This window comes from Pleuronectes platessa, chromosome 17 (assembly GCF_947347685.1).
Source record: "Pleuronectes platessa chromosome 17, fPlePla1.1, whole genome shotgun sequence".
Lineage (NCBI taxonomy): Eukaryota > Metazoa > Chordata > Actinopteri > Pleuronectiformes > Pleuronectidae > Pleuronectes > Pleuronectes platessa.
In genome coordinates, this window is record NC_070642.1 from 6805107 (window position 1) to 6832027 (window position 26921).

Below are 26921 nucleotides of genomic sequence, written 5' to 3' on the forward strand. Positions count from 1 at the left end.
GAGAGAGAGAGAGAGAGAGAGAGAGAGAGAGAGAGCTGGCATGACTGCTCCTGGAGCTCTGACAGGAAACTTTTCCTCGTGTTGCTCCGCTGCTCGCTCACACTTCTTCTTCTTCGTCGCCCTCTGACATGCACTTGACTGGACAGTGGCTGAAGTCATGGCTCTCCATCTTCATCGTCCGCCTGCACGTCACTGAGGAGGAGGAAGAGGAGGAGGAGGGAGGCTGTCTGTAGGGAGGAGGAGGACTGTGGCTTTGGGACTTCGTGACATTTGTTTGCCTTTGAGTCACAGCGGACCTGATGATGATGGAGACCTCGTTTTACCTGCTCGCCCTGGTGTTCGCTCCGGTCTGCTCGGGTCTGGGATATTCGGAGTCCAGCGTGCAGGGCGGACAGAGAGCAGCGAGCAGACACAGGTAGGATCGAACAACCTGAGCGAAATCTCACGTGCGTTTGAAAAGTGTCAATGACCTGTGGTGCGTTCAGGGGTGGCTTGTTTTCACAGCGGCTGCAGTTCTCAGTTGGATAAAAGTGCTTATTTAACGACTTTGATGGTGTCGGGCTGCTACTGTCCAACTTGGACAACATCAATTATTATTATTATTAATTACTTATTATTTACATAGCACCTTTCAAAACAGCTGATAAGGTCAAATAAAAACAATATTACGAAACACCAGAGACAATAAGCAAACTAATAGATGCCTATACAACCAAAGAAAACGAGTGATATGATTGAACAGCTTTTTAAAGTGGGGATGGCAAAAGGAAAGGATAAAAGAAACCTAAGTAATTTTAAAAAAAAAACAATTGAGTACAAGCCACTTGATAAAAGTACCATTATAGTTGATCACTCGCTATTTGTCAAAATATGAGCATTTTCTCAAATTTTGTATCTATTTGAAACAATGTATTGATAAATCACTAAGTTAGATTACCAATAGATTAATCGATTAAGATAGTAATTGTTAGTTCTAGCCCTAGATTACCTCAAGTAGATGATTTTATTTACATTCTTAATTAGAAGTAGTTGGCACAGACAAAAAAACATTCCCTTTGGATAGCAATTGGACAACTCCTTCTTATTTCTCTAATGTGTATCCTTCTTTTGAGTCCATTCTCTACACATGGTGTGAATTGTCCTTCTTTAGAGGAAATGTCTTATTTGTAAGTGGATCTTTTACTCAGCAGGGACAGAGTGAGTGATGCCCTGAGATGGTTCAGGGGGCCCCATGGGCTCGTCAGGGGCTTACAGGGATTTATAGATATTTACTGTTTCCTGGACCCCAAGAGAAAAGTTTTCAGGGGGCCCAAAGTCTCTAGCGGTGCCTCCAGTGCAGCCTTGTTGGAGGAGAATTTATCCTTCTGCCAGAAAGCATTATTCAGTCGGGTGGAGGTGAATGTGCAGGGATAGTGAACTTTGTCTAACACTGTGTTAAAATGGATTTTTCCCACAAAATCTAGTCCTTGGATTGTCACCTGAGTCATTCAGATTTACTGCCACCTTGCCCTCTTTTATGGGACAGTATAAGGAAATCATTTAGATCTTTGTGACTGTTGATTAAAAGTCACTCATAAATCTGTGGCTGCTGTTGGAGTCCCCGTTTATAAAGCTGTTATAAGTTACTGTCAGTAACTGTCCGCCACTGCATGCATGTTTTATTGTGCTCCTGCAGCCACAAAGTGTGTTATTAGCATGTAATTGAACTTCTGCCTGAGGGGGCCTGCGTGTTGACGACCCCCTCACCTATGTGGGCGTGTGTGTGTGTGTGTGTGTGTGTGTGTGTCTGTGCGTGTGTGTGTTTGTTACTTGTTTGTGTGCATGTAAGTGAATGAATGTCTAAAGTTTTTGGCAATTTCATCCTCTGATTATGCAAGTGAGTGTGTATGTATGAATAAAAGAGGTTAAAACAGAAGGAGTGAATGAATGACAGAGCTCTCTTATGTGGCATGAGTCTGCCCGCATGCCTGCATGTGTTTGCACTTAGTGAGTGTGTGTACGCAGGGCAGGCGAGGCTTCTGGGAGTTGAGCTCCTGCAATATGAGCGTCGATCCAGTTTCTGTCCACATCACGGCACAATTTGAATCTGCCGATGTTGCGGCTGCTGCAACGAAAAGAAAACCCCGAGCGGGTGTCACAAGAGAGGATGAAAGTGTGAGAAAAGACTGGGAGCTGTGATACAACAAGACAGAATGACATGGGATAAGTAGAGGGCCTGTGTCCTGATATACCTTGTTCCTGCTGAGACCAGTAAGCTATGTAGGAATCAGCATGGCTGGTGTTTGATGTATACACACATACAAAACCACACACACAAGCTGTCAAAGTGAAGCTTCGGGGAAAAGAATGCGCTGGCCCGTGGCAATGCGGTTTGCCCCCCTGACATCTGTTTGAACTCAAGTGATCTGTTTTGACAGATGTGTGAAGTATTCCATAAGTGGTAAAGGCAGCCGAATGAACTGAAGACATCCAGCAGGGGTCTTATGGGGGGGGCTCAGGAGGATCCAGAGCCGTCCGACACATCCTCTGCCAAAATGTCAGAGCTACACACCATCTTATCGTATCTGCTGTAGTCAGACACGAAGGGGGGAGGGAAGGAGGCGTGTGTTGGTGTATCCATGCAGATGCAGGTGGACGGCCGATCTGCTGTGGCTCATGTTAATTTCAAAGGACAAACCATTAAATCACCAATGGAGGGGGACAAGGAGCTGATGTTTACTCATCAGTTTCATCATCATCATCATCATAAACATCATCATCATTTTCATCTCTGTCTCTGATTTATCCCACTTATCATCCTCCTTTGTTTTTTACATTTGGGTTCTCCCTACGGGGGTCTTAAAGGAAGACAGATATCCATAATGATGTGGGACATGTAACCTGGTAATGCACGTCCAATTCTTAGCTAGATGTCTCTGGTCAACCCACATGAATCTTTTTTAGATTATTTGAGCTTTTTCATGAATAATCCTTTATACTTCAGGTATAATCATAAGGGAGTGCTTCCTTTGTTCCTACTGTTTCAAACCTATAGGTTCATGAACTTTTTACTATTGGTTGAGGATAAACTTGAAGAATCGTAGTCTCATTCATGACATTTGCGATGACTGTATTGCTTAAGGTCAGTATCAGATTAACCATGAGTATAAACGACTTATTGTGGATCTGTATGGATATCTCCTAGAACATTAAGTCTGTTATCCCCTCATAAAAGTCATTACACCAAGAATGTTGAAAATAAAAAATAAGAAGATGCTGGACAATGTTCTTTGAGATCCTCTTGGAAAACATTTCATCAAGTGGCAGTAAAGTAAAAGAGATGTATAATGTATTCCCGAGGAAGGAGAAAGGGCTTTTCATGTTAAAGGCAGGTAATATCAAAGATGGCCTACCTGGCTCCTTCTCCTGACAGTATGAGTGCGAGTGCAGATAGCGGAAAGAGTCCAGCCATGTATTGACCAGCCTATTTCCTAAAATGTCCTGTTATCAACAAGTTCGTTAAGTTATCCTTGTAGGAAAGTGATAGATAATTTATGATCCTTAATCCGGCCTGTTCCCATGGTGTGTGATGTGAGCAAGTCCCTGCTTCTATGTTTTAACATATTGTGAAACGAAAAGTGGAGGCTGTTATATGTCTGTTATAGATTAATGTTCATGTTATTATACTTACAGTACAGTACTGGGACACTTAATTTATGACTCCACTGTTGTCATTAGGGTTTCGGGAAACGCGACAGGTCAACTAAATAATTCCTGGAACACACCATTAATCAGACTATAGGCTATCTGAGGACAGAGACTGAAATTGAATAAAAAACAAGTATATAACTGAATAACTCTCAGTAATTTAGCTTCTTTAATACTCGCCCAGAATCGCCTCTAGCGCAGAAGAAGGAGACTGTGGTTGTCTGTGGTTGCTCAGAAACTTGGCTTGCATGCAAAATGTGCCCCGTACCCATCAATATGAAAATAGTTGCATCTAACCGTCAGCTCAAGACCCAGACTGCCAACGGTCAATTACAAGCTTGTGATTTTATCTATTCGTTTGTGCTGCCTATGAAGTCCTCACTGAACTGTCCCCATTACAGTTCATGACCGCACACTGTGTCTGCACTGATTCTAATTTCACCTCCATTTTAAGTTTTTTGACATGTAAACACTGAAATATTTCAACCACTGCTGGGCAGATTTTTTTCTTTGGGACCACCATGAAGTTGAGTTTTGCGGTTTGGGCTTGTTTTGATTTGTGGTTCAATCTTTGATGATCCCTTAAGTCATGTATCTGCATGATCTGTCAACATTTTAATTTGTCCAGTTGTTTAGTTGATGTCAGTTCCTGCTAAACTGTGGCCTTCCCATCAGCCTCAGCTGTATATGTTGGCATGGGAGCATCTTAAATCTAGAGTTGGTAATCCTAGCCACTATTAGAAGCTGGACACACGCTGGCTAACTTCTGGCTATGGTCTCTGCTTCAGCGGTGCATGTCTCTGGTCCTGTGGAGGCAGGGTACGTTCAACAAGGCAGGTCGATAAGTGACGGACAGGTATGTCCACCAATCATTCATTTGGTCCGAATGTGAAGGCCACAAAGACAGCTTCCTTACCCCAACCTTTAAGTATGAAAATAGTAAACAGGACACCTGCTAAACATCATCATGTTACCATTGTCATTGTAATTATGTTAGCATGCATTTGAATCTCAAGATGCAACTGCACGGCATTTTCAGAGAATTATACATTTCCCACAATGCTCAGTAATATAATTAAGACAGTAACAACATACCAAACACGCACCCTTGCGTCGTCAGGCTGTAACCGGACTGTCCTCTTCTTGACCAGCTTTTGGATCGAGTCCAGATTCACTTCATCTGTGTGATTTTCTGCTTTCTGCTAATTAGGCCAGAAAAAACAAATCTCCTTACGTATGTTAATGAAAATGTGGGAAAAGGGATCCTTGCCAGTCACAGCCTTTGTGACCTAATTAGCCATACTTCCCAGCATGCATAGCTTTCGAGAGGGTATTCTTTCCAATGTTTAGACAGGGTGAAGTTCCACAAAAGAGATACTCATCTCATCTCACCACACACGAGCAACTGAAACTTTAAATCTATCAAGCCATAGAACAAATGGAACCACATGACAAGACTGAATGTCCTTTTTGTGCATGTTGGAGGAGCTTATTCAGTTTTACTAACAGATAAATAGTCTGCACTATTCTGGGCAACTGCTATTTCAAGGCTTTGAGGAGGCTTGTGTTTCGAGTGCACCTGCCTCCATAAATGGCTAAAATTCAAGTAGGTCACGAAAAAACCTGCAAAAGCACAGGGCCCATGTATGTGAGCAGCAATGGTAAAGCAAATAGCAGTATCATGAACATTCTCTATATATCTTCATGACCGCCAGGCTAAACAATCAGAGACAGAGAAGTTAACACAGTCACGCGGTCCCTTGATGTTGGAACACGTCCAACAGGAGACTTGTGTGCGTGCATGCGTTTGTGTGTGTGTGTGTATGTGTGTGTGTGTATGTGTGCGTGCGCAAGTAAAACTTCATTTTAAGAGAGAACAGAAGTACCTGGAAGAATGTGTGTGTCTGCCGCTATGTGTGTTTGTCTGTCGCCATGCGATCACTTAAGCACAAGTGAGTGAGCTAGAGTGTGTATATTGTCGTCGGCGCGGTGTGCTTTTAGCTGTGTATACAGGGGGATACCTTTACAAGGAAGTTGTAGGGGTGCTTGACCTCTGGGTCACAGTTCAGACGCCAGGACACTCCCCTTTCCATCCACTCATTGAGGTCGCTGTCAAAGCCTTCCCTTGAAGCTAAATGAAAGATCCGGCAACAATGGGCGTCGCAAAGTGATTTCTTTGTTTAAGCATTATACCTCAGCCTCCTCATCTTCTGTCTTTCATTCCTTTCTCCCTCCCACTTAGCTATTAATGTCACCGAATATTCCCAATTTTACCCACAATCCTCCTCTGTAGCGCTCACGCAAAGGTGCTTTTGAATCCAATGAACCCGGTGTGTGCGGGTGGAGATGTCGAGAACGCGACTTCTTTCTCGGCCATGAGGTGTCTGTCTGCTGTTTTTATATGAGTAACGAAATTTATTAGGGAATAAAGAAATGCTGAGACAGGTGCAAGAGTTCCACTCCCGCTGTGTTATGGCTCCATAAATAAGACAGGATGTGTAGTTTCACTTCTCAAAGCCTGGTAGAGAGTTAATGAAGCGCTTTGTATGTGTCTGCTGGAGAACAAAGTGTATGTGTGTTAAATCACATGCATGTAAATGTGTCGTGGCTCGGTTTCTGTTATTGTTTGGGAGGGTCACACTTTTGTTTTTTATTGGTAGATGGATTTGCACCCTGTCTCCTAGAATAAACCTATTTTATCATTTACTGTATATACAGTTTATTTAACATGTAGTGACTCGTGCCAAGCTGTCTGTTTGGAAGTAGCTGTTTACATGGCCCGTGATAATGAGGGTTGCAGTTTTCATTCTGTAACTGTAAAGCTGATCTGCTGGAATTGAGCCACGACGCGTAAAGAGTAATGATCTTCTGCAGGCCTCAGTCCACAGAGCCCTGAAGCCACCACTGCTGCACAAAGAGCTGTTCACCTGTTTACACAAAGGTCAGTGAAGCTCGACTCAGTACACAGAACCCCAAATAGGACAATCGGTTGTCGTTGTTTGTGTGCTGGAAGTTGTGTTCAGAGCTTTTTCGACACTGTGCTTCCTTAGGCCCTTTACAATACACATATAAGGGTGTAGCTGATAAGATGGAACAATTCTTGAGATAAACAGACAGACAGACCGACAGACAGAGATTTCTTGAATAAGTAGATGGAAGACGACAGAGTTTTTTCAGTTTCTTCTTAAATAATCCCTGAACAATGATCTGGGACCATTTTTGTCTAACAAAGTCAGTGAGTTTATCGCAAATTATAACTGGTCTGTGTTCATGCTACTCTAATCAATGATTTGACAAAAGTAGTTGCTACAAGCGGTGTTCAGATGAATGAAAAGAGGTCCCGCACAAGTAGAAGTTTAAAGATGTCAACTTTTTAAGAGGATGAGGCTTAGGCTCAACCCCCCTCTTGATTTTTCTGGACATTTCCTGTTGTTGTGAATGTATCTGACCCGCACAATCTCCTGCTGCGATCTTCATGTGTGAAAGGCCAACTCCAGAAAATGTCTGCCTGGAGATGTCTTTGAGGACATTTTCTCCATAGTTAGTGTCTGAAAACAGCAAGTGACAAAACTAGCTCACCTCTACTAAACCTCTTCAGAATCTCTAACATTATTGCACTGGTTTTAAAGTCACCAACTTTACTGCTGTGTTAAACTGGTGGAGTTAGCATGGTGGAGTATTTTTCTCAAGAGTTGGGGGAGACCAAAACAAGAGTGAATATTAGACCTAATTTGACATGTGGACACAAACACAACTCAAACTGAATGCTAATGATGGTCCTTGTGTGCTGGTTGTTTAAATAAGAAACGCCAGTGTTGTGTTTACTATTTGTGTCTGTTCTTAACACAGGTTTTAGGATACTCTGTGTATTATTGTACATATTCATTCATTCAATATTCAAACCCAAATCTTATATTTATTTACAAGTTGAATATAGAGTCAGCTATTCCTATCAAAAATAAATAGTCTTGATGTCTTCTTCATCTGGTTCATCATTTAGTAGATGTTATCCCAGCCCCAGCTGCACGTCATTATAACGAGGAAGTTGTGGTTTTTTGCCAAATTATTCCACATGGAAAAAACAAAACATGATGTTAGAAAATGCTTCCTGTAGAAATTCTAACACCGTGTTTTTTTAAGATAATGGTAAATTGGTTTGCCAAATCCTCATCTGGTTAACTTCCCCCCCACTGAGCAGCACACAGCCCCCTCTTAAAGAAGCATGAGACAGTCCCCGATGGCACTAAACACTGCCACAAAATTAGCTTTAAATATTGGTTATGTTTGAAAACTTCTCCACAACAGTTTTGTTTAATGTTCCAAAGGCTTCAACATTGTTTGGCCGTGCAGCATGAGCCTGTAATGACTGTTCCACCAGAGGCCATTGAAGTTTGAGGGCTTAAACCGCTTGAAAGACAGCATTGTAATGTGGTCTCAAGACTTTATAGGCTGCTATCTAATGGAAATTGTGCAAATGCGTATTGTAGTTATAAACATTCATTATTATGTGCAGGGACTGGGCTGTTTATTTCCCTGTGTTGCTGTTAAAGGAAACAGGGAGATTAGCTGCTAAACAAGCCACACACCTATTCTCTGTCTCACTTATTACATTAAACCCCATGTTGACTGGCTGAGGATGTAGACTGGAATTTTAATCTTTACACCTGGAATAAAGGTACATATGTGTGGGGAAGTGGAAAATTAAGCATATGAGACATGAAGTCTTTGCCTCTTTATGTGTGTGTACGTCCCACTGCCTGTGTGAGTGCCCTTGGCTGGATGTGTGGTACTCTTGGGAATGGATGTCTCTCTCTTTCTGTGTGTATGTGTGTGTGACCATGTGTGTGTTCGTGTGCGCTTGTAATTGTATTTTATTCTTATGGAAAAGATGCCAAGTTAAGTTAGTGGACTTTCATCTCAGGGATTTCTCCGCAGCCATTTGGACTAATGGGACTTTATTGGATTACTGTTTGGAATGCTTAACTTCATGCTGGTTAGAGAGAGCGAGAGCGAGAGAGAGAGAGAGAGAGAGAGAGAGCGAGAGAGAGAGAGAGAGGGAGCGAGAGAGCGAGAGAGAGAGAGAGAGAGAGAGAGAGAGAGAGAGAGAGATAGAGAGAGGCCAATGGGTTTAGAGCTGAGCTGAGGTGGTACCAATGCAACAGACAAAATGCCTGTAGGAATACAGGACGTAAATATACAAATTTGCTGCCCTTTTTTGTCAAGGGCATACGTCTAGGCACAAGCAGGCACACCCACACATACACAACCTCTCAGTGCTAACACTTAGTCATCCTCCCACAAATATAAAGGCTCCTCTTATGTATTTCGCTGGAGTGAAAAGCCAGAAATGGAACGATGGAAACTGAACTGGCGGAGAGGTCGGTGGGTACAGTGCTCCAAGTGTGGGTGTTTGGAAGCTGCTGGGATGGTGGGAGTCGGGTGTGCGTGTGTTGTATACGTGCGCATATGTGTGCATGTGCACCACATGTGGGTCTGCTCTGTGGTGGAGGAAAAAAAAACGAGAGAGGAGGTTAGGTTTATTTATGAGACTCAGCGCCTGTTCTCCATCAGAGCAGATAGGGTGTGAACGCTGCCAAATGTATGCTTTATCTGCTGTCTGTGGCCCTGAGCGTGAGTAAGTCGGGATAACAGATCAGCAGAGCGGGTTCACTGAAACACAGGGACGAAAAACAACACCATGCACACTAGCGCGGGAAGAGACAGAGCTGTTTTTATTTATCACTGCTGTCTGCGTTCAGATGCTAACCTCTTCCATCTGCACTGCCTCAGCTCCCCTGATGGAGATGCTGGATTCCCTGTTTCTCCCAAACTTTGAGTTAACATACACAGTACAACAAACCACAGAACAAGATAACCTAGGAAGGCCTGACTTAATGCAGTAAGGATCACTGGATGAGCCGCAAGACTCTGGGAAAACACAATTGGAGGAGCAGCTGTGCTTGGAAGCACTGACTCATTTTAGATATATTGGGGTTGAGTTTTGCTCCAGGCTCTGATGGAGATATTGAATATACTAGAACAAACCACAGGATAGTAAAGCACAGTGTAATTCAATTGGATGCATAGCGTGAGGATGTCAGGTGGATCCCTTCGGAGAACTGTAAATCTGCGGAAATACACACAGGGAGGTACAGCACAGTCTTGATGCTTGGACACTGGATGATTTTAGCCTCAGGACGTTGACTAATGATCAACTATGGTGACCTCAGGTTGAGCAGAATCCCCTCAAAATGTAAGATTAATTTCACATCAGTTCAAAGGATCACAATGTAGAGCCGCAGGATGCTTTGTTGTGTGTTGTTTGTGTGTAGTCATTGTGTTGCTGTGGCAGACTACCTCAGTTTTATCATAAGTGCAGAGCAGCATTTTATTAGGTTTCTGTTTAAAAACTCCCACACGGTTCTGGCTTTTAGGTAAAAACTTTAAATCTCAGCATGGACATGAGACTGGAGCTGAACATAAACAGCATGAGGAGTTATTACGATAAGATTATGAAATCCCAATGAGCTTTAGTCAGTAAAATGTTTTATATGTGTATTACTAATGCATATTACAGATATTTAGAAAGCATCGGTGGACGTGTAAAGCAAATCTGATACTGACATATAGATATTTTTTAATATTGGGAACATTCCTCTGAGATTTTGCTGTTGACATGTTTGCATCAAGTCATTTCAACCGATTATTTAGCTGCTCATTTTGCTGCCAAGCTCCTGTTCCATCACCTCACAACAGTTCTACTGGATTCACATCTGTTGAGTGTGGAGGTCACTGAAGGTCACTTTGGCTGCTGTGGCCCCAAAATTAGTGCGGTTCGTCCACTTACAGATTTTCAGTGGTTCAAACCACGGCTCCTCCAGTTGGCATTTTGAAGTTCCTTGGGCTGTGCTGAGTATGATAGAAAAAGTGCTTCTTTGAGGAGCACTGTGGGAATGTGACCTGTACTGGAAAGTGGTTTAGTAGTTGATAAGACTAAGAAAAGCTCTGTATAAATACAGTTAATTTTTCCATTTACTGAACTCCTAACCTTTGCTTGTGGATATAAATGGATGAACATCCAGCAACAATACTCAGATAGATAAGTATTCAAACAATAATGGATTGGGATTTAAAGTCTGGGAAATAGCCCCCACGCTTTTTCACCACAACCAGCAGCAGCTGTTGACATGAGGCAGATCATGTCCATGGTTTCATGCTGTTGACTCCACATTCTAACCATATGCAGCCTCAGCAGAAATCCAGATTCATCTGACCAGGCTACTGTCCGATAATTTGTCATTTTTACTTTCCCACGTACGGAAGCATCAAGAACAGCAGTCTGGACTCAGGAGGGGATGGGGAGGATGGCACCATGATGAACTCTCCCTTGTTCAGACAAACTCTGGAATGAAGGGGAGGATTAGGGGAACTGGAAAGAGGTAGAGCCAATGATGGATAGAAAGGGAATAGAGAGGGATAAGCAGATGGACTAGGAGCGACGATGGTGGACAGGGATGAAATGAAACAAAAAAGAGTGATAAAAAGCGGAGGGACGGGGGGGGGGGGTTAAAATGAGTTGCACAGAGAGAGGCGCATCAAGCAGGAGACTAAGAGTGGCAGATGAAGACAGACAGAAAAAAGAAAGAGACTTAGAGAGACGGACTGACAGACGTGAAGTCAGAGAGACCAAAACTGCTGATTGACTCACCAGCATGAAGGAACTCCTTGTGCGCTCCAACTTTTATCCATAAACCCTCAGTTCTGTTCAGATGAACCTCAGAGTGACACTAATTGACCATAATAACCACCAGGGAAATAGGAGTGGAAAGGGGATTCTGAGTAATATGAAAATGATGATAGAAAGGACGTCAGTGTCTTGAAACTATCTGCAGTGTTATCCTAGAGATATCTGAGGGTCAACGGAGGTCAGGGCGATGGGGACAAATTGACTAGCATGCATACTGGGGGCGGAGTCTGTGTGTGTTTCATGTGATCTTGTGTTAAAATACACATTTTTTTGAATATTTTGTTATGTGAAGTCACCTTGACCTAGGGACTATTTCAGAACAAGTGTTTGAGTTAGGGTTAAGAAAGGAATTAAGTCCAAACTTGAATTAACTTAAAAGCTGCTATATCAATACTTTTTCATGAATCCAGTGTAATGTGAAAAGTCGGTTGCAGTGAATAAATCAGTGTTATTTTAGCTACAGCAGGCAGATAAAAAAGTTAGCGGATTCCACTTTCTGTTATTGATGCTATTTGTTATTGTTGCCAACTTCTGCATTGAAAGTACTTCGTCATTTAACAAAGTAACACACTAACTCATGCTTTGATTCATAATTCTAACAACCTGATTTAAATTGCAATAGCTGCATATCTACCAGATTACACCAACTGCTTAAGATCTACATAAGTGTAAGCTATACATTCAAATGCATTGCACTGAGCGAGTTCTGTGGGTTTTTCATTCTTTCATCTGTCATTCTTGATAGACAATTAATGTTGAACTATTCCTTTATCTCAGTGGCTGATTCTAGATACAGTCTTTTGATTTGACTTCCTGTCATATATCTCAAATGGTTTAAGATTAATGTGAAATTACAGGTTGCATGAAAGTTTCTGGGCAACCTTGGCCAAAATTTCGAAGTTCTTGTGAAAAACAAGGTTTAGCACCATAAAAGTTTGGATACCACAAGAGATTTTAAAACCTTTTGCAAGGGCTCAGATTTTAAGAAAAGGCTACTTTAGAAAAGTCCAAATTATTCAAATGTTAAATCTTCATCTTTAGAAAAGGACAATTGATGCGAATTTAAAATCTTCATGAGAGCAGACCTGGGCTCCTCTAAGCAGGTGCCTATTGCATTCTGAGAGTTTAAACAACAAATGTCCACAAAGCAGAAGAATGTCATTACAAGACAGCAAAGTGTTTACATGTTGCTGTTTCCTCCGTTAGTAATGCATTTACAAAGAGATGACAGGTAAAAGGAACAGATGAGATCAATTTGAGGTCTGGAAGTTTGGGAAACCCGTCTGAGAGAGAGAACTGCTCACAGGGGAGAGGCAGCCTTTGAAGTGGTGGTGCATGGTGTTATTGTGCGGCCACACCTGCACAAATATGGCATTCATGGCAGAGGCGTCAGAACAGAAGTTTACCAAGGAACATCTAAACAAGACTGATGTAGTCTTTGGAGTGAAGAAGTTAAAACACTTTTTGGCAGCAATGAGAAAAGGTGTGTTTGGAGTGAAAAGGGGGCAGAATCTAATGAAAAGTACACATCTCCAAACTGTTTAGCACAGGGGTGGAACAACAGAGCTTTAGACTTGTGTTGCAGCCAGTGGCACGGGGAACATTTCATTGGTAGAAGGAAGAATGGATTATATTAAATAGCAGTAAATTCTGTGAACAAATATCACACTGAGTGGCAGGCAACTGGCTGAATATGAAAAGAGAACAGATTTTACATTCAGTGTAAGAATCCTAAACACACCTGAAGAGCCACAAGCTGAGGATTCTAAGCCCTCACTGTCCCTGGACCTAAACATCATTGTCAATAGACCTCAAAAGAGCTGTGTCCAGAGTCAGAGAATTCAACGACTCTCAGCTGTTTTAAAAAAGTGTTTACAAGCTGTTACACTTAGTGATCAATTGAACTGACCACGGCGGGGGCGCCAAACTTCTGTTTAAAGCTCTTTTCCTTCAGTCGGCCTGGCTCAGCCTTAGAGATAGAGTGAGGAGCTCCGACATCCCGAGGGAGCTTGGAGTAGAACTACGGCTGCTTCACATTGAAAGGGGACAGTTTAAATGGTTCAGGCTTCTAGTCAGGGTGCCTCTTCTTTTGGAGGTTTGGAAAGCATGGCTAGGGAGAGGGATGTTAAGGATACACAAATACGCCAGCGGCTGAGCTGCGACCAGCTAGCTTCAAGCAACCAGAGCCCGGATAGGACAATGGCTGGAGGGATGGAGGCCTCATTTCCTCACAATTGTGAAACATAGACAAAAACTTACAAATGTAATCTTGGATAAAAAAGAAATGCAACATCTTTATGCCTTGTGGAAATCAAGTTGCTCACTTAGCTGCTCTTAACGAAAATGTAGACCAGGGTTGCCCAAAGATATTTATTATCAATATCATATTAAGTGTCTGTGGAATGAATGTTTCTCATGTGGATGCACAGTTAAGATTAAGATACATTTATTTGTCCCAAACACATGCACAGACATGCACACTCATGCAATTGTAGGAAATTTAACCTCTGCTTTTAACCCATCTTGTGCAGGACACACAGAGCAGTGAGCAGCCATGTACGGCGCACGGGGAGCAGATGTTGGGGGAGTAAGTTGCCTTGCTCAGGGGCACTAGACAGGGTAGGGAGAATCCTCTTGGATTTTTGGACAGATCAATCCAGGTTAATTTTGTTGTTGTTTCTCCGTGGAGTCGAACCAGAGACCTTTTCTGCCCATAGTCCAAGTTTCTGCCACTAGTCCACCACCTCTCCTCTTAAACACTACAAGGATATGTGTGGGTTGTGTGTGTGTGTGTATGTGTCTTTGTGTGGGTTGGTTGATGTGTAGTTGGGGGTTGGGGGAGGCGTACAATGTGAGCCATTGTTGAAATCGTATCTTATCTGACATCTGCACTAGAGGATAATTTCTGGTGAATGTTGTACAGAATAATAATCAAACAGGGTTTTGAGATATTGATCTCAAAGCCTACTGGAGCCTCACATTCAGCATGTGACCAGATTTGGGATTATTTTTTTTTCCTAATTATTTTGGATTTGAGATATATTTATTTATTTTCTCTTCCTGGAAAACAAAAAAAAGCCGCTGAGTGTAAACCCTTTGTGCATGTGTCTAAGAGGACTGCTATGTTTGCGTCAACTCCAGACTCTGAACCCATGATAAAGCTGCCAGTCATTGCACAGTTATTTATTTGTCATTTCCTTTTTGGCTGATTTCACAGGAACTGGTGCGCTTATGTGGTGACACGCACTGTTAGCTGTGTGATGGAGGACGGGGTGGAGACGTACATCAAACCAGACTACCAGCGCTGTACCTGGGGACAGTGTCCTAGAGTTGCGTGAGTATCTTTAACTCTCAATATCTCATATTCTGCTCTGATTCACTCTCTGCTGCAGGAATCTCATCTGTATTCAGACTTGCTCGTCCAATTTCCTGTTGTCATCAGTTCCACTTTGCATCCTCTAACCATACATCTCCTCTCCCTCTGTCCTTTCCGGGGACACTCATTTTATGTCCATGTTTTTCTCAGGACAGTTTCAGCAGAATGGCCGCTGTAACGCCAGAGAATCACATTATTATAGCTCAGTGTTTGAATTGTTAATCCCAGTTCAAAAAAGAAGAGACTGGGTCAGAATCAACTAAATGTATTGCCATGCAGAATAAGTAATGCAAGTGATGTGATATAAATAAATAAGAGACTATTTGGCAAGACCCCTTGAGATGTCATCAGGGTTGAAACTGCCCCCAGGGTCTTGACATTGATGGTGGTTGATTGACAGAATCTAGAAAAAATACTGTTGATCTGATGAGTGGACTTAGCTGGCCTCGACCAGCACCCTGAATATGAAGACTGGAGGTGAATGAGGACAAGGCAACGACATGATTGGCTGATAGGGGTCATGGAAAAATCTAATAGGATTACCAGCCCGCTGTCCGCTAATTAGAAGAGGCAGGGAGAGTAAAAGAGAAGTTTGGATGAATGAGACGTAGAGAAAGTCTTGATCCAAGCTTTATTAATGAAGTACTGGTCTCAAACAAACATACATGACGTGGTGGAGCTCTGGTTTGCATTCAACAGACCTGGGCATATCCTATATTATGAACGCTGGATCGAACTTAGGATCGGTGAGTTTGATTGTGAAATCATTCCAGATGTGGTGTTGCAAGACAACATCCATCAAGTGCTCCCGAGGTTTTTCCTCTTTTGAAGTTTGCGAAAGAGTTTGACCTTGGCCCTGCTGCCTAATCCCCATGTCTGCCCGGGACCAGGGCCTAAACCTGGGCTATGCTAAGAATGAAGCCGACAGGGATTCCAGGAACCACAGTCTAGTATCCTTCCCTTTGAAAACATTCTCGTCTTCTTACGCCGGCTGTCTTTCTTAGTGCGACTCTTTTCTTACGCTAACTCTACCGGACTCCACCTCCCTCCGTCTCTCCAAGCCGTGTGTTTTTGTTTTTCATCCGAGAGTACGTTAGATCCCTTTTTCTCACGCTCTCCGAGCAGGGAGCTGGCAGATGAAAAATTTCAAGGGCACAGTAACAGCTCAGCGATACCTCAATGACGTTTGTGGGTTGGCATTAAAGGGGAACAACCTGCTGAAGTCTCACAGTCTGGGGCTTGTTAACGTGCCTGTGACGCTGCCATAAATCTTTACTGAGAGTTCCGGACAATTCTGGTCTATTTATTGCATTGTTACGGTAACAGGGAGTCAGTTCAGTGGCCGAGTTGAATGGCATTAAAGTGATAAAACTACTAAATTCAAAACAGCTTTCCAAATAAAACATATTGTTTTACAGAGGCCATGTCTGTGAGCAGTTGATTCTTTTGGAAACCGGGACAGAAATAACAATTTAAGTTTACAAAGAACTCGCGACCTCATCCATCATCATCTGATGATTTGTAACTATTTCCAGACATTAAATGACTCACACATTAATATAAAGAGATGACAGCGATTATATTCATCACAGGGTGCAAGGACCGCTACTGGTCCCTGACATGTTTATCAGGATCACACCACACATTTAAAATCTCATAGTTTTGCGTCTTGGCAGAAGTTAGCTTTGCTCAAACCCCAAGTGTGACTGGAGCTTATAGATATAAATCAAATGCTAGCAGCTCTGAAAGGTTGTATTTATGCACAGCAGTCTTTTGCTTTGTTAACATGGCGACGGTACAATGTCCTTTTGTGTTCTCCATCTTAGTGTGCTACTTTTCTAATGTTGGCTGGGTAGCAACACAAAATATGTTTTTGTTGGAATTTGGTCAGAATCCAAAACATATATTTTAAAATGTCAAACAGATGAAGAAACATGGGCTAACTACATTCAGGAGCATTTATCATCTGAGGACCATGATTGACTTATACAAAATCTCATAAGAGTGTTGAAATGGTATTATTATTATTACGGGAAAAATGTACTGTAAAGCCCTTTGAGTAGTCATCAGGACTGGAAAACTCTAAATAAATACCATTTACTTCTGTAGCACCACAGTGCTTTATAATGCTTTACAATGGTATTTTACACAAATTGTACCTCTAAAATTGGAGGTTGCACTTAACCATACTGGGATTTCAATAATATTTATGTAGGTCGTAAAGCCCTATGTTGGCCTTGTGACGGACTGGCGAGCTGTCCAGTGTGGACCCTGCCATTTGCCACATGACAGCTGGGATTGGCTTCAGTCCCCCCTGTACACCTTAAAGGATAATTGTTGTAGATAATACTACATAAAGTCAAATACCAGCTCAAGTCCAAGTCAAGTCCTTAAGTCACGTCTGATTATTATAGAAAAGCAGTTCTTGTCAACTCAGAACAAACAAAAACTCAGATGTCATTTTTTCAACCGTTTCATCCTCAGCTACCGGACCTACAGGAGGCCGAGGTACAAGGTGGCTTACAAGATGGTGACAGAAATGGAGTGGAAGTGTTGCCATGGTTACTCAGGAGACGACTGCCGCGAGGGGCCACAGGTGACGACCAACACTCAGGTCAACGCAGGACGACCTCGTGTCACACAGACGGGCTCCAACACGGGAGGCGGGCAGCGAGGAGAAGGTAGGGATGAAGACTAAAACAGTTTTACTGCTTGAGTTAAGGATGTAGGAGTACTTTAATGTACAAAACTGGAGCATGCTCAAGACATTTTTAAATGTATTGAGAGTCTGTAAAAAGATGCAATGGGAAGGAAATTCTGAAATTCAGTTTTTTCTTTGTTGCCGCAAATATTTATTGAATGAATAGGCAATAATCAAAGCTGAAGTTATAAATAAATAAATGCTATTCATGAAGAGTTTCTCAGCAGTCGAAAACTCAGCTTATCTGCATCCTTCCGACTGTTTTGGTGAGCTTAAATCTGATTTGGTGGACAGTGCTGGGAACATAAGCAACAAAGTCCCCAACTCTCATATAATTTAGATTCAAACATTGTTAAACTCTGATTGGTTCACAGAAATAAGTGACATCACCTTTTTCCAACTGAGCCGCTCCCTACAAAAACAAAGAGCTGGTTTGGCCCTAAATGTTTATGTGAGACCACAGTGTTCATTTTACGCCAGTCGAGAAAAGGGGGTTTCGGGGCCTGTTGCATGAATGTGCACGTTGCAAATGGATTTCTTTCTTTTTAGGAATTAAAGTCTACATTTCCTCTTTCATATTGAGCGTCCATTTCTAATTGTCTCAAGGTGACAGTGAGAAGATCAAACAGTTGGAGGAGACGATCCGCGGCCTGACCAAAGACCTCCACAACGTGCAGATCACCATTAACGGCATAAACCAGAGGCTGTAAGTGAATGCTGCTCATGCACAATGTTTTGCTTCATGGGGTGCAAAACATTCACAAACGCTAATGCAGTGTCACCCAGAATGCTGACGGAAACCCAGCGTGTGTCTTTTCCTGTTTGATAATGTTTATTGCATCAGTTCAGAGAGGATATGCTTGTTTATTCACATATGCACAGAGATTGGTCATTAGTTTAGGAAAGCAGAAATAGATAATCCACAAAGAAATGTATCCGGTGACGGTTATTGCACTTGTCATAGCAGACTAAGTCCAATTTAGACCCAATGGAAATTCCCATCCTCTTTATACGCAACACATTCCTGAGCACTTTATTCATTTTGTGGCAGTAATTTTTACAACCTCCACTTTGATCACATTATATTTAACACATGACTCTTTTTTAATGACAAATGTTTACCAGAATTAAAGAAAATTGCATCTTTCCCTCTTTATAGACCTGGTCTGAATGGTGCGCTTGTTCCCGCTGATTCAGCTCAGCCACGCATGAAGGACACCATCAACAACATCCAGACCAAGCTGGACCACCTGTATAACAGGACGCAGGTGAGTGAATAATAAATATCAGTTTTTCTGCCTGTCTAGATATCTATAGTTTAAATAAGTAAATATAAGGATACGCCACATTCATCCGTGTTAATATGTGGTTGTTGTCAGGTCCATGATCAGACCCTGCTCCACATCAACAACCACCTGGTGAACGGTGGCAGCAATGAACTGGACGGAGTGGCCGGAGGAGGAGGAGGAGGAGGATCTGTGGAGAACCAGCTGAACACGCTGAAGGAGGAGATACTGACGGAGCTGGAGAGGAGGGTGACTTTGTCCTGCTCGGCCTGTCAGGTGAACCTCATATGTATGAAAGTCAAGTCAACAGGGCAAAAATGTTTTCGTAAAGGGTTCATCCTATCTTATTATGCTTAAACAATATGAGAATAACATAAATTCAGAAAAGGATGTAATATGTTGTTTTCACTGTAAAATTGCCATGAGTTTACTTTGCCCCCTGTGGTGCTCTGTCAGTAATTCGGCCTCCTGCCTGAAGCAATAAAAGATAATGGCCACATGCTGGCTGTAATATGAGAAAACAGCCCTCCCACAAAAGCCGCTGCACAAACAAACAGTAAAAGTACAAACAGCACTGCGAAAACATCGATAATCACGCGGTGATATAAAGAAAAGAAAAAACATTTTCCAGCTGTGCAGAATAATTGGTGGGTTCGGGCTGCGCATGAAACAATTATTTATATATAGTCATAGTTTTTATTCCACTTATTTTCACCTGGGAACTTTTACTATCTACCACAACACCACCCATCACAATTTATATAATATTATGTGTAGCAACAAAGGAGAATTTGTGGTACATTTTCTTAAGTAGGAACCAATTTTATTTGAAAAGAGTCTTTAGTGGCACTAGGGGGCGCTGTATACAATTTGGTGATTTGTCTTGAGGGTTTGCACTAGAGTCAGAATTGATTGCGGCTGAAAAGGAATGAGCTTATCAGACCACTGTAGTTCACTCATTATTCCTGTTTGAGAATAGCAGTTCGAGGCTAAATTAGCCGCAACTAGCTTAGCCGAACCCTTAAACAAACTTTTACTAGATAAGTTGCATTGTGGTTGTGCCTTTTACCCCACTGAGGCCCCAGTATACAGATTACATTCAAATCAGACAATATGGAATGGAACAACATTTCCAAAAACCTGTGCAAGAGAAACCTGACTTTGACAAACGGAAGAAATCGAGACAAGCCATACAGCTCAGAAAAAAATAAAATAATATTATTATAATTCCTTTCAGGCTGGTGTGGAGGACCTGAAGCGTCAGCAGCAAGATGACAGGGAGAGGATCACGGCCCTGGAGAAGATGGTCGGCTCCATTGACCGGCAGCTCAGGCAGAGCTTGGACATTTCACGCAGTGAGACCGAACGCTCCCAGACCTGCTGTAAAACCATCACAGAGCTGGAAAAGAAGCTGTTAAATGTCGAGGTCAGAGTCGCCTCCACTGCTAACAAGTGTGAAACCATTAAAGGCCGCCTGGATAAGGAGCTTGCTGGGACAGGCGGAGGAAAGGGAAGAGTGACGGAGGACAGGTTGAATGGCAGACTGAGAGAGTTGGAGAAGAGGTTGAACACCACCGTGAGGAAGACAGAGCAGAGGTGTACCAATAGCGGGAACAACTTGAAGGACACTGTGCAGAGGGACGTCACACAGCTGCGTAACATGGTCCTCGGTCAGCTGGATGACCACAGCTTTAAGATAGGGAAAATAGAGCTGGACGTGGCCGTTCTCGGAGACACGGTTCGAGATCACAGTCGGCGTTTAGGTCAGCTGGAGAACATCACATTCTTCTTGGACAGCAGGTTGACCTCAACAGCAAACATGTGCAACGAGTCCTGCGGGTCTAATGGAAGAGGCCGTAAGACTGATGACACGGTGAAAACGCTGGAGTGGAGAGTCGTAGCAAATCAGGACGAGATCCAGAAGTTCAACACCAAGTTGAATGATTTGTCCACGTCCGGAGATTCTCTGAGTGACAAAGTCATCAACTTGACGGATGATGTCAAAAAGATTACAGCTGTGACTGGGAAGAACGGCGAGCACTTCAACCGGATCGTCACCGAGATCGAAACGTTGGTCGGCAATTTTGAGGAATGTTCTATTTGCAGCTCCATACAGGATGATCTGAGCTCACTTACAAACTCCACTGCCATCGGGCTGGGCAGGTGCCAGGCGGAGCTGACGGATCTGCGGAGAAAAGTGGACTCGGGAGAATCCGTCTGCTCTCAGGTGTGCTCAAACCTGCAGGAGGAAGTGGGGCGGCTCAGAGAGGAAGTGGAGGAGTGCACAGGGCAGTGTAAAAACAACATAAATGACCTGAACAAGCGTCTGGATGGCCACACTGTGCACAATGGAAGACTGGGAGGGGATCTGAAGTCCATCCGAGGAGAGCTGGCTGGGGTCACGTTCACGTTCAACTCCATTAACGACACTCTGAAAGGCCTGGGAAGGACTGTACAAACACATGGGAACATGATAACTGATCTGACCGACAACAAGGACAACATTATTTCTGAGGTAAGCTAATTATGAGAATAAAGTTACTGCCACCAACGCTGCTTTTGCAAGCATTTTTGTGTATTATATGTGGAACCCCTTCAATTTAAGATAGTTAAAACATTTTTTAAATATCTGCATTTCTGTGATGCTGTACTGTTAAATGGCAGTTCTTTGAACTAAATAAGAACAAAATTAGCTATTGTGTCACACCAAGTCTAAATCCATACTTTTTTTTTTTTTTAAACAGCATTTTAATAATGGAAAAAAATATCTATATATGTAGTAAGTATGAAAATAATCATAATTTGTCTTGCAAAGAATTTTCCTTAAGGTTCCACCTCAGTTCTTATGTAGTTAACACTTCTGACCCCTCTCATTTTTCTTGTGACCCTTTTGGGGAGAACTGCTGTATTATATATAATAAGGATTAAATATGTTTCTCAGGATTACACAGAAAAGATCAAAATACCATTCAAATAATGCTTATGATAATTTACTGATTATCTGTGTTGTTTTATTAGACATGTGCACATCGGATGATCCTGTTTCTTTATGTGAAACAATATTGTGTCACTCAAACATGTCTCAATCATTATCTTGGCAACAGTGTTTTCACATGATATTATTGTAGTGAAAATATTCAAGCATATTGCAAATATTTGAGTCATGTTGACAGACACGGTTTCGATAGTATGCTTACATATATTTGTGTTCATAAGATACTGTAGAAAAATAAATGGTAGCCAATATGGGAAAGAGTATATTTAGAGTAGAACTTTGTCAAAGGAAGCTCATCCAAAATACACATATTAACATGTATCGACTTTCTCCACAAGGTGAACAACTTGCAGAAGGAGCTGACGGATCATATCGATGACTCTGGGATTCGATTCATCGACCTGGGCAAAGAGATCCAAATAATAAGAAGCAACTATTTGACGGAGGTGGGGGAGTGCAGGCGGTCCAGCGACGGCCTGGACCGGAGACTCTCCAAGCTGGAGGGAGTGTGCGGTCGATTTGACACGTTTTCCGACAGCCTGGAGAGGATCAAGGAGGGCTTGAACCGACATGTGTCCGGGCTGTGGAGCTGCGTTAATGGCCTCAACGTCACGGTCACATCTCACGCAGATCTTATCGACGATATCCAGAACGTACAGCTGTGGAACGTCCACACCAAGATAGACACGCTGAACTCCTCAGTCCTGGATTTGGCCAGGGAGTTCCACAGTTTCATAGAACAGGACTTCATGGGTACGTTTGAGAAGTTAGATGAAGGTCATTGGATTTGACTTTTGGATAAGAGATACGCTCAGTTGAAGGAAGACATGTTCAGGATGATGTAAAAATAGAACAAAGAAGGAATCCAGCCTGTTATCCTCATCCTCAAGCATTCACTTAAGAGCCCATAAAGTCTGTAATCTATCTGAAAGAGCAGTTTTAGTAAACATTAGGTGAAAAGCACATCCTGAGTCACACTAGGTTAAATCTCTTTGCTTTCTTGACTTACTGTACATGTCTTTGAGACACTGTTCATGGTAAAGAGATTTTCCTCTGCGGCCTCTCATTTGTTCTGTGTCTCTAAACATTCCCCGCCTCCAGGTCCACCCGGTCTGACAGGACCCCGCGGAGAGAGAGGTGAGCGGGGACTCCAGGGTCTGGTAGGAGCCCAAGGACGGGTGGGACCCGCAGGCAGAGAGGGCAGGCAGGGGCCATTGGGACCCCCAGGTAAAGACAACAGACATTGCTGATACTTTGTTTAATTAAATAACACTGGCTGATTTACAGTTGTATCTTTGATCTTTCTATCTGCACATCCACTGTAGATAAAATGATGTAAGAATAAAAATGAAACAGCAACAGTGACAATGTTTGGTGATTAACTCCGTTTTTTATCTTTCCTTTTACTTCTCAGGTCTCAGAGGTGAACAGGGTATGTGTTGCTTTTTCCAGACACCAGATGAAAGCTCTCATTACACTTTGATCTTTATTTCCCTCTGACTCCTGCTCTCTGTTTCTCCTCCCTGATCAGGTCCTGCAGGGTCTGATGCCCACGTGCCACGCCTCTCCTTCTCTGCCGCACTGACTCGTCCAATGAGGAGCTCAGGAACAATTGTGTTTAATGAGATCTTTGCCAATGAAGATGATGTCTACAATCCCAAAACAGGTCAGTTTTAGGTTTTGGTCAGGTTTAATAATTGTATTACTTACACACTCCCTGTTCGAATTGAGACGAGATGAAAACCTAGTGTATGGCGTGGCCCATTAAGACCACATGTTAACCAGCAGTCACTTCCAAGCTGCTGCTCTGTTCTGCTTGAGTCCTTATTTAATAACCTCAAACAGAATATTATATAAGTCCAGTCTAATGGTCAACAAAAGCAAGGAGCCCCCCCCCCCCCCATTCGCTTGTTGTGAAACCGATGGAGAGGTACTTTTTTGAAAAAAGTTGCTAAACGGTTCTGAAAGGGTGCTTAATTGGCAACATTGTTTGTAAACGACCCCTTGATGATGTAATAACAATTGTTTTTGCCAAACCGTTTTGTAAGAACCACAGGCAATTGGAAACTCTCGGTCCACCAGTCAGTGAAAGACATTTATGTTCATAGGACTTCCCGCACTGTTGCAGTCCAGCCAAAAACATTATGAATTTATGGTCATATCACTCAAATTACAAAAACATCATATTTTCTGGCTTAATGTGTTTTCTGACTGGTGGTATCAAGCCATACACATGATTTGGTTTTATTTCCCCAAGGTTAGCATAAAACGTCTGCTGACAGTGCAGTTTAAATTCTATTTGCCATGCTCACAGCTGGGATAGGGTTTTAGATACCTTAACAGAATTAGTGTGTCTTGTTATTTCTGTAATTTAGAGTGCAAAATGTGTATACCCATGTCAATATCACCCACATTTGTTATTATATCTCTTTCAATATTTTTCAAGAATGTAGGTTGGTAGCTTGTTAGCATTGTGGGGAAAGAACATATTAGGTCATATGTGAAAGTTGTAGCAGAAATCTAGTGATGGATATCTCCAAGAACTTTTATCATCACCATTCTTTTACTTTAATGTGATTTAACACATTTGATTACATTTAGCAATTTTATTAATTAACATAAAAGTTTAAGTAAGTTACAGGATATATACAATACAAACCTACATCCATTGTGAAATAAGGAAGTCTGAGCTTTTTGCTGAACAGCAAATGCACAACAGTGATATCTCCTTTTTTACCTGCTTCCTTTCTCCAGGTTATTTCACAGCTCCAGTGAAAGGGAACTACTTCTTCAGTGGCATTCTTACGGGCCACAAGAACATGAAGATCGAGGCCGTGTTGTCCAAGTCCAACACCGGCGTGGCCCGAGTGGACTCGGCTGGCTACCAGCCCGAGGGCCTGGAGAAACCCATGGCAGAGGCCAAACACATTCCTGGAGCCCTGGCCGTCTTCAACGTCATCCTGCCCATGGAGGTCGGCGACACGGTCTGCATCGATCTAGTCACCGGGAAGCTGGCCTACTCCTCCGAACCTCTGACCATCTTCAGTGGGATGCTGCTCTACGAGACCGTCTGATTGGATGTGGTTTCCTTATGACAAGTCTCCTTTCCGTACACAAGCATCTGGTTTGTCTGATGAACTCTAAGAGACAGAGCCAGAGACTGATCAGTCAAAAAGACTGAAATAACCGGACTGGATTTATTCAGCGAGAAAATAGAAATTATTCTTTACGCTTAACATTATGTGCTAAGAAAGAAGGAAATCGAATTTTCAATCAATAATTTGGTTTTGTATGTCACAGCTTTAAGGAAAACTGTTTGTGCGAGGAGCAATTGTGTGTTTTTGCTATTTGACACATTGTGTCTCTAGAAAAAGCCCCTGCATGGTTATCATATAATTGCATACTTCTATAAACTTGAATTCTTCACTGATAACACAAAGATAGCCTTTCATGCCATACTGGTGTAAACGAAAGGCAATTTGACAAAACGATATAGGCCTGAGGATGTGTGTTGTTTGTTTGGTTTTCCACCCACAACATATCAAATGTTCAGAGGTTATTACACTTTCTTTCTCTATATCTAGCGTAATCTTTTTGTTCTTTCCATTTTGCTCACAGTTTCGTTTTGACCGCAAGCAAATTCCCAGAAACATAATGGTGAATAGTAATTGTCTTGGAGAGCATTCAGAGTGATGTAGGCGGCGCTGGGCACAGTCCAAACCACTATTCTTTAGAGGGAAAATCACAAATGAAGTCACTGACAGTTCAGACGGGAAACCACAGGATTTTAAAAATCATAGCACAGCAAGACAATAAGACCATTTTAGGACAGACAGAAGGAGCTTGGCCAGAGGGAAGAGTGGGGATTTTTTGTCTCTGACCTAATAAGGGCCATCTAAACTTGCTGGAGGATCAAGTAGTTGAACTTATGAGTCTGTCTTACAATGGAATTTCTATGTAATGCTAACAATAACAAATAATGAAGCTTCACATGCAGTTGTCTCTGTGCTACAAATCCCAACTCTTTCATGGTGCACACTCGTCCTGTGTCTAATTGAAATGCCCCCAGAGGAAAATATGTGCATGATATTAAGTTTGTAGATATTCTTGAATGGATTTTTTAAGGAACAAGGCAGCAGATTGGGCCCCATATTGCATTATATTTATATTAAGGTGAATGTAACACATTAATTCACATACTTTGACAAAGAAGAATCAGTGTTAAGAGTGGAAATGTATTTTTGTGTCTCTCGACATTGTATAACCGTGAAGGAATGTAAATATTTTGCTCTTATAAGATTTTTATGAATTACCACTTCACTTTGCCAGGTACTGTACATGTTTTCTATGTTGTTGCCACGTGTGCCTCAAATACAGATACCCAGTTTTACACAGCTGATGTCAACAGTCTCTCTGTTATCGCGTTGTGTTTATGTTCCTTTACTAAATGAGCAGGTCTGTGCCAGGTTTTACACACTGTTCAGCCTGCATGGGACTTCACTTCTTTAATCTGGCACTTCTTTGGCTTTCACAAATACACACAGCTGCGTTGACTTTTTGTTTTCTGGCTACTCGGTAAACCTCTCACAATCTCTTTCTCAAGACTCCAGTGGGTTATTTTTAGGCGAAGACTTTGAGGAAATAGTTGTGGCAGGGTCATTTCATGTGCTGCACTGCAGTGACACCCTGTGTTCAGTATCATTACACTGGTGTCAGTAGATGGCTCTGGTGGTGATCCTTGAAGAAAGCAGGAAGAAGCCCCTTGAGGGAAGGAGTGTATTTTGTCATTGGATGCAGAGAGGCTTAAAAAGACACCTGTAATCCACATTGATGAGTAATCATTGTTCAAAGAAAGCGAGAAGAAGCCCCTTAAGGATTACAGGTGTCTTTTTAAGCCTCTCTGCGTTCAATGGCTGCCAAGACCATGTAAGTGTATCTATGCAGTGACAGTCAAAGGTAAATAACCTGGTATTCTACCTACGCTATCTAAGGGTGTAAGAAAGGATACATATCAAGATGGGCTATGGATGTATTTATAATGGAGTCATTTTATCAGAATTATCCAAACTTTAGTCTTCTTTAAGAGGAACAGTTACGAGAAACACAGTTGTCATAGAAGCACAGTTTTC

At 42.3% G+C, this 26921-nt stretch overlaps 1 protein-coding gene across 1 annotated transcript; it reads left to right on the forward strand.

The window, feature by feature from the left end:
- Positions 1–26186, forward strand: emilin1a (elastin microfibril interfacer 1a). Its single transcript, XM_053445026.1, has 12 exons — positions 1–415; positions 14652–14768; positions 17295–17491; positions 18118–18217; positions 18671–18779; positions 18891–19073; positions 20035–21312; positions 22131–22545; positions 22894–23019; positions 23207–23224; positions 23324–23458; positions 24547–26186. The coding sequence occupies exons 1-12, from the start codon at positions 300–302 to the stop codon at positions 24864–24866; spliced, it is 3114 nt and encodes a 1037-aa protein (XP_053301001.1). The 5' UTR covers positions 1–299; the 3' UTR covers positions 24867–26186.
- The last annotated feature ends 735 nt before the right edge of the window (positions 26187–26921 follow it).